The 15,265-nt window shown below is 41.0% G+C and overlaps 2 protein-coding genes and 1 pseudogene across 2 annotated transcripts in view; all 3 read left to right on the forward strand.

Annotated features, from left to right (window-relative positions):
- The window catches only part of CSNK2A1 (casein kinase 2 alpha 1), an 80,447-nt gene extending 74,574 nt beyond the window's left edge, over positions 1 to 5,873 (forward strand). The window contains exon 14 of the mRNA XM_070420090.1: positions 5,832 to 5,873. The gene's annotated coding sequence lies outside the window, so the exon portion shown is untranslated. The remainder of the gene's footprint in view (positions 1 to 5,831) is intronic.
- The window catches only part of TBC1D20 (TBC1 domain family member 20), a 29,366-nt gene that overhangs the window by 1,439 nt on the left and 12,662 nt on the right, over positions 1 to 15,265 (forward strand). Inside the window, exons 2-3 of the mRNA XM_070420087.1 lie at positions 5,832 to 6,017; positions 8,521 to 8,601. Coding sequence (XP_070276188.1) covers positions 5,832 to 6,017; positions 8,521 to 8,601 — 267 coding nt within the window. The remainder of the gene's footprint in view (positions 1 to 5,831; positions 6,018 to 8,520; positions 8,602 to 15,265) is intronic.
- Positions 9,233 to 10,323, forward strand: LOC139014270 (rho-related GTP-binding protein RhoN pseudogene; annotated as a pseudogene).

Genomic DNA, 15,265 nt, shown 5'->3' on the forward strand with positions numbered 1-15,265 from the left:
ACAGTTTTTAACACTGGAAGCTCTCGTTTGTAGAGTTCATGGTTTACGCTCTAGAATATTTTTCTGCATTGTTGAGGTAAAACAGTCTTTCTTTTTTTTTAATTTTTTTTTTAGAAGGAGCAGGCCTGCCATTTATGTTTGTTTGTTTGTTTTTTTTAAACTATATTTTATTGATTTTTCACAGAGAGGAAGGGAGAGGAATAGAGAGCTATAAACATCAATGGGAGAGAAACATCGATCAGCTGCCTCCTGCACACCTCCCACCGGCGATGCGCCCGCAACCAAGGTACATGCCCTTGGCCGGAATCGAACCTGGGACCTTTCAGTCCACAGGCTGACGCTCTATCCACTGAGCCAAACCGGCCAGGGCAAAGCAGTCTTTCTTAATGCACACTTGTTTTTATGTTTCAGTAATGAATCTCTGCTAACTCTGGTACTGTTTGTTGAAACTAAATAGGGCCTCCAAAAACAAAGGCTACTATGTTTTATTTAGATTTTAATAGGAACCTTACTCAGAAAAAGGTAAGGTTTTCTTCTCCCACTGTCTTTCTCCAGTACAGATATGAAGTTCAAGCATAAAATTTTAAGTTAGTTTTCTTTTTTTGTGTTTTTAATTAATTTCAGAGAGGGAGAGAGATAGAAACATCAATGATGAGAGAGAATCATTGATCGGCTGCCTCCTGCATGCCCCCTACTGGGGATCAAGCCTGCAACCCAGGCATGTGCCCTTGACTGGAATTGAACCTGGGACCTTTCAGTCCACAGGCCGACGCTCTGTCCACTGAGCCAAACCGGCTAGGGCTTAAGTTAATTTTCAATGTCAACATCAAGAGTTCAAGGAGGGGCAGGGCAATGTCTGTCTGAGGGGATGGATCTCTCTCTCCCTCTCTCTCTGATTGGTTCTTTCACTGTTTGATTAAGGCTAACATTGCTTAGTTTGAGTTTAACTGCTATTTAAAGACTGCAAAGCTTTCTTGATGTGCAAGCTTAAACCAAATAAGTATGGAATTTTGTACTCTCACATAAGATTCCATTATTAAGTATGTAGACCTTTTACCTGATGTAAGCCATTAATGTGTATTTTGCTGATGTGGAAAAACTTTTAGAGGAATCATAGCTAGTGTTCATCTTCAGTCCTTGTCCTTTCCCTATATTTCCAGTTCCCAAGCCAGGTGTTTTTGGAGATAACCTGTTGCTCTGAGGAGGCAGGAATCTTCACCTGGGTTCTGTAGCCAGAGTTGGGAAATATTTGAAACAATAACAGGCTCATCCATCTTTTATCTGAATTGTTAAGAACTGCTGCTTCAGTGCCCTGATTAAAATGATCGTTTTAATGGAGAGCAGGCCAAATAGTACCTCTTATCATCTTTTCCTGTGTTGAATGAATTGCTTTTCAGGCATCAAGGATTTATTTATAGCAGTGTCTTATATTTTGCAGCCAATTGTAGAATAATCATTTCATTCTGTCGTGGTTATCATAGCCAAGATCTCTTACTGTAAAGGAATTTGGAAAGTCTCAACTTTGGAATATGTAATACATCTCTCTTATTAGGGGTGCAAAAAGGAATTGGAGAAGAAAGGATTCAGGAATTGGGATTACATATATACTACTTCCTGATGAAATGTGGACTTTTATCCCAAGTCCAATGTTAGCATTCTGGAGTCAGGAAGTGCGTGTCCCACCCCAAAATCCATATATAAAATGTATCTTAAAGGAGATAGTAGGCATTAATTTTTATATTTTCCTGAGCATCCCAAGAATAGTTCTGTAATTTTTCTCTGAGATGAAGAGGATACATGTAAATTAGTTTCAGTTGAGACTCTGCTAACCTTTTTTCCCCTCTTTGTGTAATCTAGCAGTTGACCTTATCATTCTATAATTTATACATTTCTAGCTTACTTGAGTTTTCTGTTTTCTCTTCCCTTTTTATGTCACAATGAGAGTTTTTATATTAGGGGTAATAAATGGTTGTGGGGTGGGCGCACACTTAGGAGTGCCTTCTTTATCTGCCATTAATAATCACTCAGCTGTGGGATTGAGGAAGGTGATATTGGGGCCTGAACAGACCCCACATTTGAGCAGCATCCTACTCTGGGAAGTACCGGTATCTTTAGAAAAAGGCCAAAGAGTCTACATCTCTACAGTCATATGCTGCATAACAGTTTCAGTCATTGATGGGCTGCATATACAAAGTCTAGGTGCATAGTGGGCTATACCGTCCAGGTTTGTGTAAGTGCCCTCTGTGATGCTCACACAACAACGAAATTGCCTAACAACACATTTCTCAGAACGTATCCCCGTTGTTAATTAGCACATGACTGTGTTTAGAGCTGTGCAGTAAGCATATTCTTAACAGTAGTATGGGCAAAATGATGTCATTTATTATAGGCCAGTGTTTCCAAAGGAACAATAGCTAAGCTAGCTTTTTATTCTATTCTGTACACACTGTGTTCCCACAGAGCACCGAAAACCAGAAGGTAGTAGTAAATTTTGTAATGCAGGATTAAAAATGGAATTGGAACTGTGTTAAGAAAACTAAGGAGCTGTGGTTTAGGTCTAGAAATAGTAAAAATTCTGGCAGATTACTTACGCAAACCTAATAGAAATCCAGGTGATTGCAAACAGTGTTATTTCCTTCAAGACACAAGCAAGGATTTTCCTTTCCCCCAGATTGCTTAATGAATAGCTTACTTGGAAAGAGGGGCAGGGTGACTATATGTCTAAACAAATGAAGGAAATTTTTCCACACTCTTCGTAAGTAGGTTAACAAGATTTCTAAAGTCAGTTTATCTCGAACAGTATTCATATTACCATTTAATTGTTCTTAATTTGTGATGTGTAGAAAATACAAAGAAACTCTAAGTAAAAAAAAAAATTACAGGCTATTTTGTACTTTATATTCTTTGTTGGAAATTAATTCAGTTCCTTCTCATATTTTTAAATAAAAAGTCCTCTCGCCCTCGCTGGTTTGACTCAGTGGGCAGAGTATTGGCCTGTGGACTCAAGGGTCCCAGGTTCGATTCCAATTGGGGACACATGCCTGGGTTGTGGGCTCCATCCTCATCGAGGGGTATGCAGGAGGCAGTTGATCAGTGATTCTCTCTCATCATTGGTGTTTCTGTTTCTCTCTCCGTCTCCCTTCCTCTCTGAAATCAATAGAAAATATATATTTTTAAAAAGTCTTCTCTGTGTCTTGTTTATCTATGGTCCCTCTTTGAAAACATACAGCCTTCTCTTCCAAAGGATGGCCCCTCGACCCTGTCTTTCCTGAGTGTAGGATAAATCCAGCCCACACTCTTCCATAAGCTACATTTTTTGCAGACCTTCAAGCTTCTGTCCTCTTCTTTTACCAATACTTCAGCCTCAGAATTACCTCTGTGTTTTCTGGACATGATGTGTCTTTCATGTAACAAGGTCTTTGCACACAGTCCTCTCCCTTCAACCACTCTTCCATGTGCAGTTTTCTTTAAGAAGATACAAGATCTATTCTTGGCAAAGCCTTTCCTGATTGCATGAGAAGTAGTCATTCTTTCCTCAGGAGTTTCATAATTCTGTTATATCATGTATAATAATTGTTTGTACCCTTCCCTACTGTGAGCCTCTCAAGTGCTGGGAAGGAGTCAAATTAATCTTTATCCTTAGTACAGTGCTTACTATAAATAGATGTTCATTAAATGATAGGCTGATAAATGTATGGACTAATGGACAAGTGGGTAGGTGGACAAATGGATGAATACACTCAAGCCAAGAGCATGAAGCACCTTGTAAATAAACATTTAACTAGTTAGGTGTCATACTGACAGAGGAAATTGGGACATAATTTTTATGATTTCTAGATAAAGTAACCATATAATTTAGCATCCAAGCCGGGACATTTTTGAAAGTACAGATAGCAGGAGGGGTTTGCTATGAACAGTTATGCCATAATTATAGGTGTGAGCCAGGAATCTCTCAAACCTGAAAGAGATGATCACTCTACTAAGTTACCAGGGAAAAGAACATTCTAGACAGGAGAACAGGTTTACGTAGGTGAAAAGTGACCTGCATTATTTTCCTGTCTGCACCTCCAATTGCATGTGACTCTAAAGCAGTTAATTTATGTCACAGCTCTCATAGGTAGGTAACCATGACCATTAGGTACCAGCTTTCATTTGTGTTAATAATGTGGAGCTTTGTCATGGAAACAATTTGTAGACTGTTGCCTCAGAATAGAAAATTATTGAGGAAGACTGCTTATTTAGAAAGTGTCCCTTCTGAACCTAATCTACCTGCCGTTAAACTTCTCTAAAGCCTAGCCTACTTCCTAGTGTTTATCTCCCCCCTTATATTACTCCAGTGCCAGTGCCTTACACCTAATATATGCTACATAAATATTTTCAATGATCTGTTTACTGTTAAAGGAAAGGGCCTTGTGTTTCCTGTCTCCGAGCTTTTTTCTGCTGTCTGCCTCTCTTCCCAGCCTCTTGAAATCCTCCTTTTCCTGTTTTTTAAAACATGTTAACTTTATTATATATTTTTTTAAGTCCTCACCTGAAAACATGCTTTTATTGGTTTTAGAAAGAGAGGAAGGGAGAGAGAGAGAAACATCAATCAGCTGCCTCCTGCAGGCGCCTGACTAGGGATAGTACCCGCAACCTGGGTATGTGACCTAACCGGAAGTCGAACCTACGACTTTTCGGTGTACAGGATGGTGCTCTAAACAACTGAGCTAAGTGGCCAGGGCCCGCCTTTTCCTTTGTAAATTATACTCTTTGCTAATGCTTTCTCAGTTTAGTCTGACTCACAACATTCTCTGAGCTCTTGGTGTCTGCACATTCCTTTTTTTTTTTTTTTTTTTTTTTGGCAATTATAGTGCACTTCTTTGTGGCATCTCTTTTATGGTGTCTTGTTTAACTTTTGTTGTGTTTGCTGTTCTTAAAATTAGACATTCTGCCTGAAAACTCTAGAAGCCTATTACTCCATTACTTTAAATAGAATAATTATAATATGGTAAACATCAACCAAAAATTCTCAACCAATTTTCTAAAAAGACAATTAAACACAGTAAAATGCCTATGTATAAATAACAAACTATCACATAAGGATGTAAGATGCTTAAAACATAACTTCCAGATCACAGTAATTAATATGGTTTTTATTTATTTATTTTTATTTATTTATTTATTTATTTTATTGCTTAAAGCATTACAAAGGGTATTACATATGTGTCCTTTTTTTTTCCCCCCGCCCTTGACAATACCCCGGCTTCCCCTACCCCCCAGTGTCTTATGTCCATTGGTTATGCTCATATTAATATGGTTTTTAAAAAACAGTTGTTTTGTGTGTAGTATCATGCCTCTCTAACCACCCACACTGGAGACCCAAGTATACCCTTTGACATTCTGATTTTGAAAATATTTCTGTGATTTTGATATTTTATCAGTAACTAGGAATTTTTGTGGTTTTGTTTTAAAATATATTACTGAATTTTGGTGGCATGTATATACATTTTTCCTCTATAAACAACAGGAAAAATATTAAGAGATATATATTAAGAAAGAACAGGCATTCTATTAGGAAAACATTAACAGTAACAGATATGCCTGAATTTACTGAGCATTTATTATAATTATAATTTCTTGCTGATCACTTACATGGCATACCTCCTTAGTGTTTTGTACATAATGTGCTAATTAAATATCTGTAGGTTGGCTTTAAATATACCTACCTGTACCTCAGACCAGATAAGGAGATTGAGCCCTGAGTAGAAAATGTACACATGCTGAATATGTGCCTTAATGCCCCTCCAACGCCTGTGTGTGTGTGTTTGTTTGTTTGTTTGTTTTTGCAGGCTTTAACGCCAAAAAGAAAAAGAAAGTGGCAAAGATATACCAGGCTCTGAACAGTGATCCCACTGATGTGGCTGCCCTTAGACGCATGGCTATTAGCGAGGGAGGGCTCCTAACTGATGAGATGAGACGAAAAGTGTGGCCCAAGCTCCTCAATGTGAACATCAATGACCCACCTCCTATATCAGGTAAGATGGGGAGTACTGTGAGGGGAGCTTATTTAGGAGGCAAGGAAAAAAGAATTTCAGAATCTTTGATTTTTATGCAAATGTCAAACCAAGAGTAGATGAGTAAATCTAAAGCATTGAGAATATGATTGGTCCAACTCTGAAAAGAAGGCCAAACTAATAAGTAGAATTTTATTCAAAAATGGAATGAGCTTTTATTGGCTAGGTAGAGAAGTTTATTAAAAACGTATATTTCACCCCAAGCCCCTGTGGTTCTGGGGTTGAGTTTTGTCCCAAGAACCAGGAGATCAGGCTCAGTTCCTGGTCAGGGCACATGCCCAGGTTTTGGGCTCAATCCCCAGTAGGGGTCGTGCAGGAAGCAGCCAATCAATGATTCTCATTGATGTTTCTATCCCTCTCTCCCTCTTCCTTTCTCTCTCTGAAATCAATTAAAACAGCAGTTCTCAACCTTTGGCAGTCGAACGACCCTTTCACAGGGGTTGCCTAAGACCATTCTGCATATCAGATATTTACATTACGATTCATAACAGTAGCAACATTACAGTTATGAAGTAGCAACGAAAATAATTTTATGGTTTGGTCATAACGTGAGGAACTGTATTTAAAGGGCCAGAAGGTTGAGAACCACTGGATTAAAACATCCCTAGCTGGTTTGGTTCAGTGGATAGAGCATTGGCCTGTGGACCAAAGGGTCCCGGATTCGATTCCGATCAAGGGCATGTACCTTGGTTATAGGCTCCTCCCCGGCCTGGGCCCTAGTTGGGGCTTGTGCAGGAAGCAACCAATTGATGTGTTTTTCTCACATTGATGTTTCTCTCTGTCTTTCCCTTTCTCTCCCACTCTCCTTAAAAATCAATGGAAAAATTCCTCGGGTGAGGATTAATAGTAACAACAAAAAATAACGTATTTTTAAAAAAATGCATATTTCAGTCCATATTTACTTAGAGATGGGTTGTAGGAATCTGTATTTTAATAAGCACTCCACCTAATTCTGATGTAGATGGACTACATTTTTGAGAAACAGGCTATGGGGAGAAATAATATCTTTTTAAAAAAAAAACAAAAGCCCTAGCTGGTTTGGCTCAGTGGATAGAGCGTCAGCCTACAGAGTGAATGAAGGCTCCAGGGTTTGATTCTGGTCAAGGGCACATGCCCGGGTTGCTGACTCGATCCCCAGTAGGGGGTGTACAGGAGACAGCCGTTCAGTGATTCTCTCTCATCATTAATGTTTCTATCTGTCACTCCTTTCCTCTCTGAAATCAGTAAAAATACATTTTTTTTAAAAAGAATTTTTATTGGGAAATATGCTCATTTTGGATTCTAAAATTCTGTAGTTCTGTGAAAAGCTATAACTTTAACTAATCTGCAAGGCCTGTGTGGTAAAAGGAGTTCCTTGGAATATAGTGTAGAATACAGATAAAAGTACTATAGAACAATGAACCCATTTTGTCATTCACTCAACAAACATTTGTTGCTTTATTGCTATGTATGGCAAAGTCCGGCTCCTGGGGATTCTTTCACTCATTTGGCAGATATTAGTTGTGCTCCTGTTGTGTGCCAGATACTGGAGATAATGAAACAGCCTCCGCCAGTAAAAGTTCACAGTGTCATAGTGCAGCCGAGTAGGTGTTAAGTTGCCTCTTGTTTAATCTTTGAAGCTGGCTGCCTCAGAGCAGTAAGCCTTTTGTTGGAAGGGAAAGGCATTACCATGTTCACACTCTGAATCCTGAGATGGTGTTCTTCTATCAGATTGCAGATTTCCCCGATCTTTATAAGATGACGTTTGTGTGGGGAAGTTTTGCACAGGCTCCTCTGTTAGCTTTTGATTTCAGTTTGTGAAGGAAATGTAGACTTGCTACACAACACTCAGTTTGGGTTGAGGGAAATGTGCACTTGTTATATATATATAACAGCTGGAGCCTGCTCCTTACATTCACACTGTGTTGGGCTTATCACCTGAGCAGAAATACAATGTCCTATTTGCAGTGTGTTAGCTTTAGAATTTCTGGGTCAAGGGAAGTTAGGTTCTCCTTTATAGGAGTTTATCTTAATACTCCTTTCTGAACAGCTCAGTGCTTCCTAGACTTTACAGATGTTAGAGTTTTTTCAGTGGTCTATGGTTTCCACATTTATGATCTTATTTGATCCTTACAGTAACCTGAGAAGTATATTATCGAAGGGAACAATGCCATTTTTATAGATGTGGACTTTGAAATCCAGAGCAGTTCCCCAGGGATGCCACAGGAGGCCCCTGACTTCTCTGCAGCTTTTCCACCTAACTCTATTATCTCCTGGACAATGAGATCCTTCCTCTTAGGTCACAAGACTGCATGTTTGGAACTAAACGTTGGAATTATCTCCAATTATTGTATTTTGAGTCATGTTCTTTTCAGGAAAATGCAGGAGTACGTCCTCCTGGCCTTTGGTGTAATACCACAATATTTTGTTCCTGATCTGGCTTCCCAGACATTCCTACAATGACATGTTCCTTTTCCTCCAATAGGGAAAAACCTACGACAGATGAGCAAGGACTACCAACAAGTGCTGCTGGATGTCAGGCGGTCCTTACGGCGGTTTCCTCCTGGTGAGAAGCTCTCTCCATCCGTCTTGTTATATGGAGGTTTCTGTCCCAGTTGCTCTTACTTTCTTGTGTTGATGCTTGCCAGTCCCAGGGAGTTTCCATCCCAGCACACAGTGTGACCTAATATCTATTCCCATTCTGCTGAGCCATTCTTTAATTTACTCCATCACACTCAGACCCCCACTGAAAGCCTGAGCCAAAAGTAATTTCTCTTGGCCTAGAAGTGGTAAATGAGAGAAGTTTCTTCCCCCCTTTCAGAGCTACAGAAGAGGCTTCATAGAGATTGCTAGAGCCATCAGTCTGGCTTTAAAGAGCAGGTTAGTTTGAAAGTGGACATTAACAAGAACTTTTTTTTTTTCAAATTCTTATTGATTTCAGAGAGGAAGGGAGAGGGAGAGAGAGAGAGAAACATCAGTGATGAGAGGGAATCATTGATTGGCTGTCTCTTGCACACCCCCCACTAGGAATCGAGCCTGCAACTCGGGCATGTGCCCTGATCAGGAATCGAACCGTGACCTGGTTCATAGGTCGATGTTCACTGCTGAGCCACGTTGGCCAGACTAACAAGAACTTTTAACATCTTCTTGGATTAGATTTATAAATAGTGATATCTTGCATAAATGTGTATTGAGGTCCTTGGACTAGAAGGGAGGCCATTCTCTGCATGTTAAAAGAGTTTATTCCTAAAATTGCCTCCCCATTCCAGGAAGAATGAGAAGAATGACCATTGTCTCCATTTTCACAATGAAGGCAATTGGGCAACCAACCGCATGCTTATGATCTATTTCTCTTCCTTTGCAACTCCACCTTTAGGTCCATGAAGAGAGGAGAATTGCTAACAGAAAATCAGTTGCCATGGCAAATCAGTGTGTCCTGAGAAATTTTAAGGGGTTGGGGATGCAGCAAGGGGCGCAATAGTCTGGGTGGAGGCTTAGCATGGTCCTAGAGATGTGGAGATGCCCGTGTCTGCAGTGAGGCCTGGGAAGTGGAGCTGTGCCAGGTACGGCTCTGGACCATGTTGGGGCAGACCTGCTGTTGCACCATCATGTTGGGGGATTTGGGGAGTGTGGCAAGACGGTGCTCCTTCGGGTGTTTGCCAAGGACACCTACCGTGGGAGTTATGTCCCCACCATGTTTGAGAACTACACTGTGAGTTTTGAGATAGACAGGTGCACATTGAGCTCAACTTGTGGGATACTTCAGGTTCCTCTTACTGTGATATCGTCTGGCCCTGGCTTCTCCTGATTCAGACACGGTGCTCATCTGCTTCCACAGCCAACCAGAAACACTGGACAGTGTCCTCAAGAAGTGACAAGGAGACTCAGGAATTTTGCTCCAGTGCCAAGGTTGTGCTGGTTGGCTGTAAACTGGACGTGTGGACTGACCTGACCACACTGAGGAAGCTGTCCAATCAGTGGCTTATCTCTTACACATGAGCAGGGCACTGTGCTTGCCAAGCAGGTGGGGACCGTGTCCTACATTGAGTGCTCTTCCCAGTCCTCTGAGCACATGTCAGGGATGTCTTCCATGTAAGGACGCACACCTGGGACTGCAGCAGTCTGCTCAGCTGGCAGAAAGGCCAGACTGTGGGACCGGAACAGAGGCGAGATATACAAGAATCGAGCCAAGTGTTGCAACCTCATGTGCAGGGCCAGGGAGGAACAAAGTGTCAGGAGGGGTGGTGAAGGGCACAATTGTTCCTCTGCCCGAGCCTTGGCTTCCTGACCTCCTGACTCTGGCTGGAACTTCAGGGCAGGCTGAATGAGCACTTCTCTTAGTCAAGGGACCCAGAGGCAGAAAGGGTGCCACCATTCCCCATATCTTCATACCCTCCTCTCCATAAGAAGTTGAGGGAGCTAGCAGGGCAGGCATCTGGGCCCGGAGCTGGGATAGGGCAGGGGTGTAGGGGAAGCTGGCATCGAGCAGTGACCTTGATTGAGTCTCAGTATATGAAGGGTGCCTTCCCTCCCCACCCCCAGTCTCTATATCCGGGTTCAGGCTTCCTTCCCTAAGGAAAGTGTCCGTTCCATGACTTTCCCTTTTCCTCTCCTCTCACTTCTATAGCTGTTCTCACTCAACCTCCAGGCAACATGCACTAATTAAAAAGCAATTTGAAAAGCCCCTTCCCCTATAAATCCACCAGCCCTAGCTCCTCCCTCTCTTCCCCCAATAGCCCACAAATAAAGCCCATGTCCATGGCACGGGGATGTCCATGGCAGGGGAGGAGGATTATTTTTTAACATGCAATAATTGACTATTTAGTCAGGGCCACTGATCTCTTTTTTTCTTAGCATGTCAAATTTTAAAATGACAACAGCTGACACAACAAAAGCCATCTGGTGTGAATAAGTCAAAATTATACCTATTTTTGTGGGGGGGGGGGGGCGTGTCAGGTCGGCAAAAAATACAAAATATTTTAGTGATGCCTTTAGCAGAATTTTAGTAATTAGTTTATGTGTGCCATGAGATAAAAAAAATTGAAAATCACTGCTAAACCCATTGCTTCACTCTTCTGAAACCATGCTTTGGCTTGGATTTTGTGTTAAAGAAAGCTCTCTTTCCTGCTTACATCTTTGCTCCCTGGAGGGCTTCTTTTCTCCTGTAGCCAGTGGCCTGCCAACTTGGTTTTTAATGTTTATTTTATTTATTTATTTATTTATTTTTATTGAGGTACTAGAGGCCCGGGGCACAAAATTTGTGCACGGCGGGGGGTAGGGAGGTCCCTCAGACCAACCTGCGCCCTCTCACAATCCAGGACCCCTTGGGTAGGATCCCTAGGCCTGGCCAGCGATCAGGGCCTATTGGGGCTTTCCTGCCCCCGGCTGCCAGCAGCTGGCCCCACCCCCGCCGCTTCAGCTGCTTGCCATCTGTGCTGCGCTGCTCCCCCGCCACCTGTTGCCTCCCTCTGTGGGTGACAGGCATGCAGTGCAATCAGTGCAATCACTTGGCTGGCCTGTGCCTCTCTCTGTGGGGCAATCGATCGCGGGGCCCCCAGATAGATTGCTCTGCAGAGGGAGGCCCTGCCCACCTGGCCAGGGCTCTGCAATCAATCGCTGCGCAGAGGGTGACCTGGGCCTCCCTCTGCAGGGTGATTGCAGAGCCCTCCCTCCGTCCCCCGATTGCCCCAGTGGCCTGGGCCTCTTTGGGGTGACTGTGGGGTGATGGCAGGGCCCTCCCAACCAATTGCATCGTGCCCGCCTTGGCTGGTCTGGTGCCAGTGTGTGTCATAGCATGGTCTTCCGGAAGGTCATCCGGATGGTTGTTCTGCTGTTTGGTCATTCGGTCAATATGCATATTACGCTTTTATCATTATAGGTAGATAATTGGCATATAACAATATATTAGTTTCAGGTGTACAACATGATGATTCAGTATTTGTATATATCCAACTTGGTTTTAATGAAAACATATGCCCATAGTCCAATCCCCATTTCCCTATCCTGTTACTTTGATTCTTTTTTTGTGTGGGGGGGGTTTTGTTTTTTTTAAATATATTTTTATTGATATCAGAGAGGAAGGGAGAGGAGAGAGAGATAGAAACATCAATGATGAGAGAGAATCATTGATTGGCTGCCTCCAGCACGCGCCACAGTGGGAATCGAGCCTGCAACCCAGACATGTACCCTGACCGGAAATCAAACCATGACCTCCTGGTTCATAGGTTGATGTTCAACCACTGAGCCATGCCAGCTGGGCTTATTTGTGTGTTTTAAAAAATAACTTTAATTTAGGTTTTTATGTTGAAGATCAACTTTTTAAAAAGAAATCTACAGTGACATTTATTTAAAATTTTTTTTAAAATTTTTAATTGTAGTTGACATTTAATATTAGTTTCAGGTATACAGCATAGTTAGACATTTATATAACTTACAAAGTAATTTCCCTGATAAGTCTAGTACTCACCTGGCACCATACATGATTATTACAATATTACTGACTATATTCCTTATGCTGTCCTTTACATCCCTGTACTATTTTGTGACTACCAATTTGTAACTTCTTAATCCCTTCATTTTTTCCCCTAGCTCCCTGGTAATCCTCCCATCTGGTAAACATCAGTTTGTTCTCTATGAGTCTATTTTTATTGTTCATTTAATTTTGTTTTTTGTTTTTCTTTGGATTCTACATATAAGTGAAATCATGTGGTATTTGTATTTCTCTGTCTGACTTATTTTACTAAGCATAATACCCAGCATGATCCATATTCTTGCAAATGGTAAGATTTCACATTCTTTTTTTATGGGTAAGTAATATTCCATTGTATATATACCCCATATTTTCTTTATCCAATTGCTATGGACATTTAGGTTGCTTCCATATCTTGGCTTTTACATATGAAATGCCCTTCCTTGTCTCTTGTTTTTATAACCTTTGTTTTAAAGTCTATTTTGTCTGATATAACTATTGCAACCCCCAGCTTTTTTTTAAATTTCCATTTGCATGAAGTATCTTTTTCCATCCCTTTACTTTCAGTCTCTGTATGTCTTTTTTAAAAATTTCTTTTGTTAATAATTCTTTATTCTTGAAAGTATTACATATGTCCCCTTTTTCCCCCCCATTGACCCCTTCAAACCCGCCCCCCAATGTGTCTTTTTTAAAAAAATACATTTTTATTGATTTCAGAGAGAAGAAGGGGGAAAGAGAGAGAGAGAGAGAAACATTGATGAGAGAGGAACATCAGCTACCTCCTGCATGCCTCCTACTGGGGATCAAGCCCGCAACTCTGGGCATGTACCCTGCCTGGGAATCAAACCAGCAACTTCCTGGTGCATGGGATGACGCTCAACCAACTGAGCCACACTGGCTGGGCTCTGTGTCTTTTGCTCTAAAGTGGGTTTTTGTTGGTAGCATATGTATGGATCTTGTTTTCTTCTCCATTCAGCCACCATGTCATTTGATTAGAGCATTTAATCCATTTACATTAAAGTAAATGTAAATGGATTAAATGTTCCAAATGACATAACTATATAGTTTTAATAAATGATGGGTATATAGTTATTGCTATTTTATTATTCATACTTTTGGTCTCTTTTTCTCCCTCTTAAAGAAGTTCCTTTAACATCTATAATAATCTATAATAATAAAAGCGTAATATGCAAATCGACTGAACAGCCGAACAGCGGAATGACCGTCTGGATGACTTTCCGGATGAAGCCGGGGCTCCAAGGGCCAGCCAAGGCAGCTGGGGCTGCAAAGGCCTACTATTGCGTGAATTTCGTGCATCAGGCCTCTAGTTTCTTATGATACTGCTTTAATGGTGATGACCAGCTTTAGCTTTTTCTTTTCTGGGAAGCTGTTTATTTCTTCAGTTCTAAATGATAGCCTGTGCAGTAGAGAAATCTTGGTTATAGGTCCTTGCTTTTCATCACTTTGAATATTTCATGCCAATACTTTCTAGCATGGAAATTTTCTGTTGAGAAATCAGCTGACAGTCTTATGAGAGCTCACTTATATGTAACTGACTGCTTTTCTCTTGCTACTTTTTAAATTTTTATTCTTAATTTTTTAAAATTAAGAATGAGAGAGCGAGAGGGGGGACCAGCGAGAGAGAGAGAGAGAGAGAGAGAGAGAAATACCAGTTTGTTGTTCCACTTATTTATGCATTCGTTGGTTGCTTCTTGTATGTGCCCTGACCAGGGATCGAACCTGCAACCTTGGTGTATCATTACAATGCTCTAACTAACTGAGCTACCTGGCCAGAGGTAGCTCAGTTAGTGGTTTGTTGTTGTTTTTTTGTTTTTGTTTTGTTTTGTTAATCCTCACCTGAGGATATTGATTTTTAAAGAGAGTGGAAGGAAAAGGGAAAGACAGAGAGAGAAACATCAATGTGAGAGAGATGCATCAATTGGTTGGGATTGAGTTTGCAACCAAGCTACCTGTCCTTGACTGGAACCAAACCTGAGACCCTTCCGTCTGTAGGCCAATGCCATATCCATTGAGCCATACCTGCTAAGGCTTTCTTGCTACTTTTAAGATTCTCTGTCTTTAATCTTTGGCATTTTAATTATGATCTGTCTTGGTGTGAACCTCTTTGGGTTCATCTTGTTTGGGACTCTTCGTACTTTTTGGACTTGCATGTCTATTTCCTTCACCAGGTTAGGGAAGTTTTTTGTCATTTTTCCAAATAGGTTCTCAATTCTTTGTTCTCTCCTCCTTCTGGTACCACTATGGTATGAATGTTGTTATGGTTGAACTATCACCATTTAAAAAAAATTTTTTTTTCTGTTCTGATTGGGTGTTTTCTACTTGTTTTCCAATACGCTGATTTTATTCTCTGCTTCATCTAGTCTGCTGTTGATTCCATCTAATTCTTCACTTTTGACTTTCTTTTTTATGGTTTTTATCTCTTTGTGAAGTTCTCACTGAGTTTATCTATTGTTTACCTAAGTCATTGAGCATCCTTATAACCAGTGTTTTGAACTCTGTATCTAGTAAATTGTTTGCCTTCATTTTGTTTAGTTTTTTTCCTGGAGTTTTGTCCTGTTCTTTTATTTAGGATATGTTTCTTTGTTTTCTTCATTTTGGCTGCCTCTCTATGTTTGTTTCTGTGTATTAGGAAGATTTGCTATATCTCCCAGTCTTGGAGAGTGAGTGGCCTTATATAGTAGTGCCCCATGGGGCCCAAGGTTCACACTCCCTGGTCACCTGAGCCAGATGCTCCAGTGGT

Source organism: Myotis yumanensis, unplaced genomic scaffold, assembly GCF_028538775.1.
Source record: "Myotis yumanensis isolate MYYU_CA2020_CCGP unplaced genomic scaffold, mMyoYum1.0.hap1 SCAF_7, whole genome shotgun sequence".
In the NCBI taxonomy this organism is placed as follows: Eukaryota; Metazoa; Chordata; class Mammalia; order Chiroptera; family Vespertilionidae; genus Myotis; species Myotis yumanensis.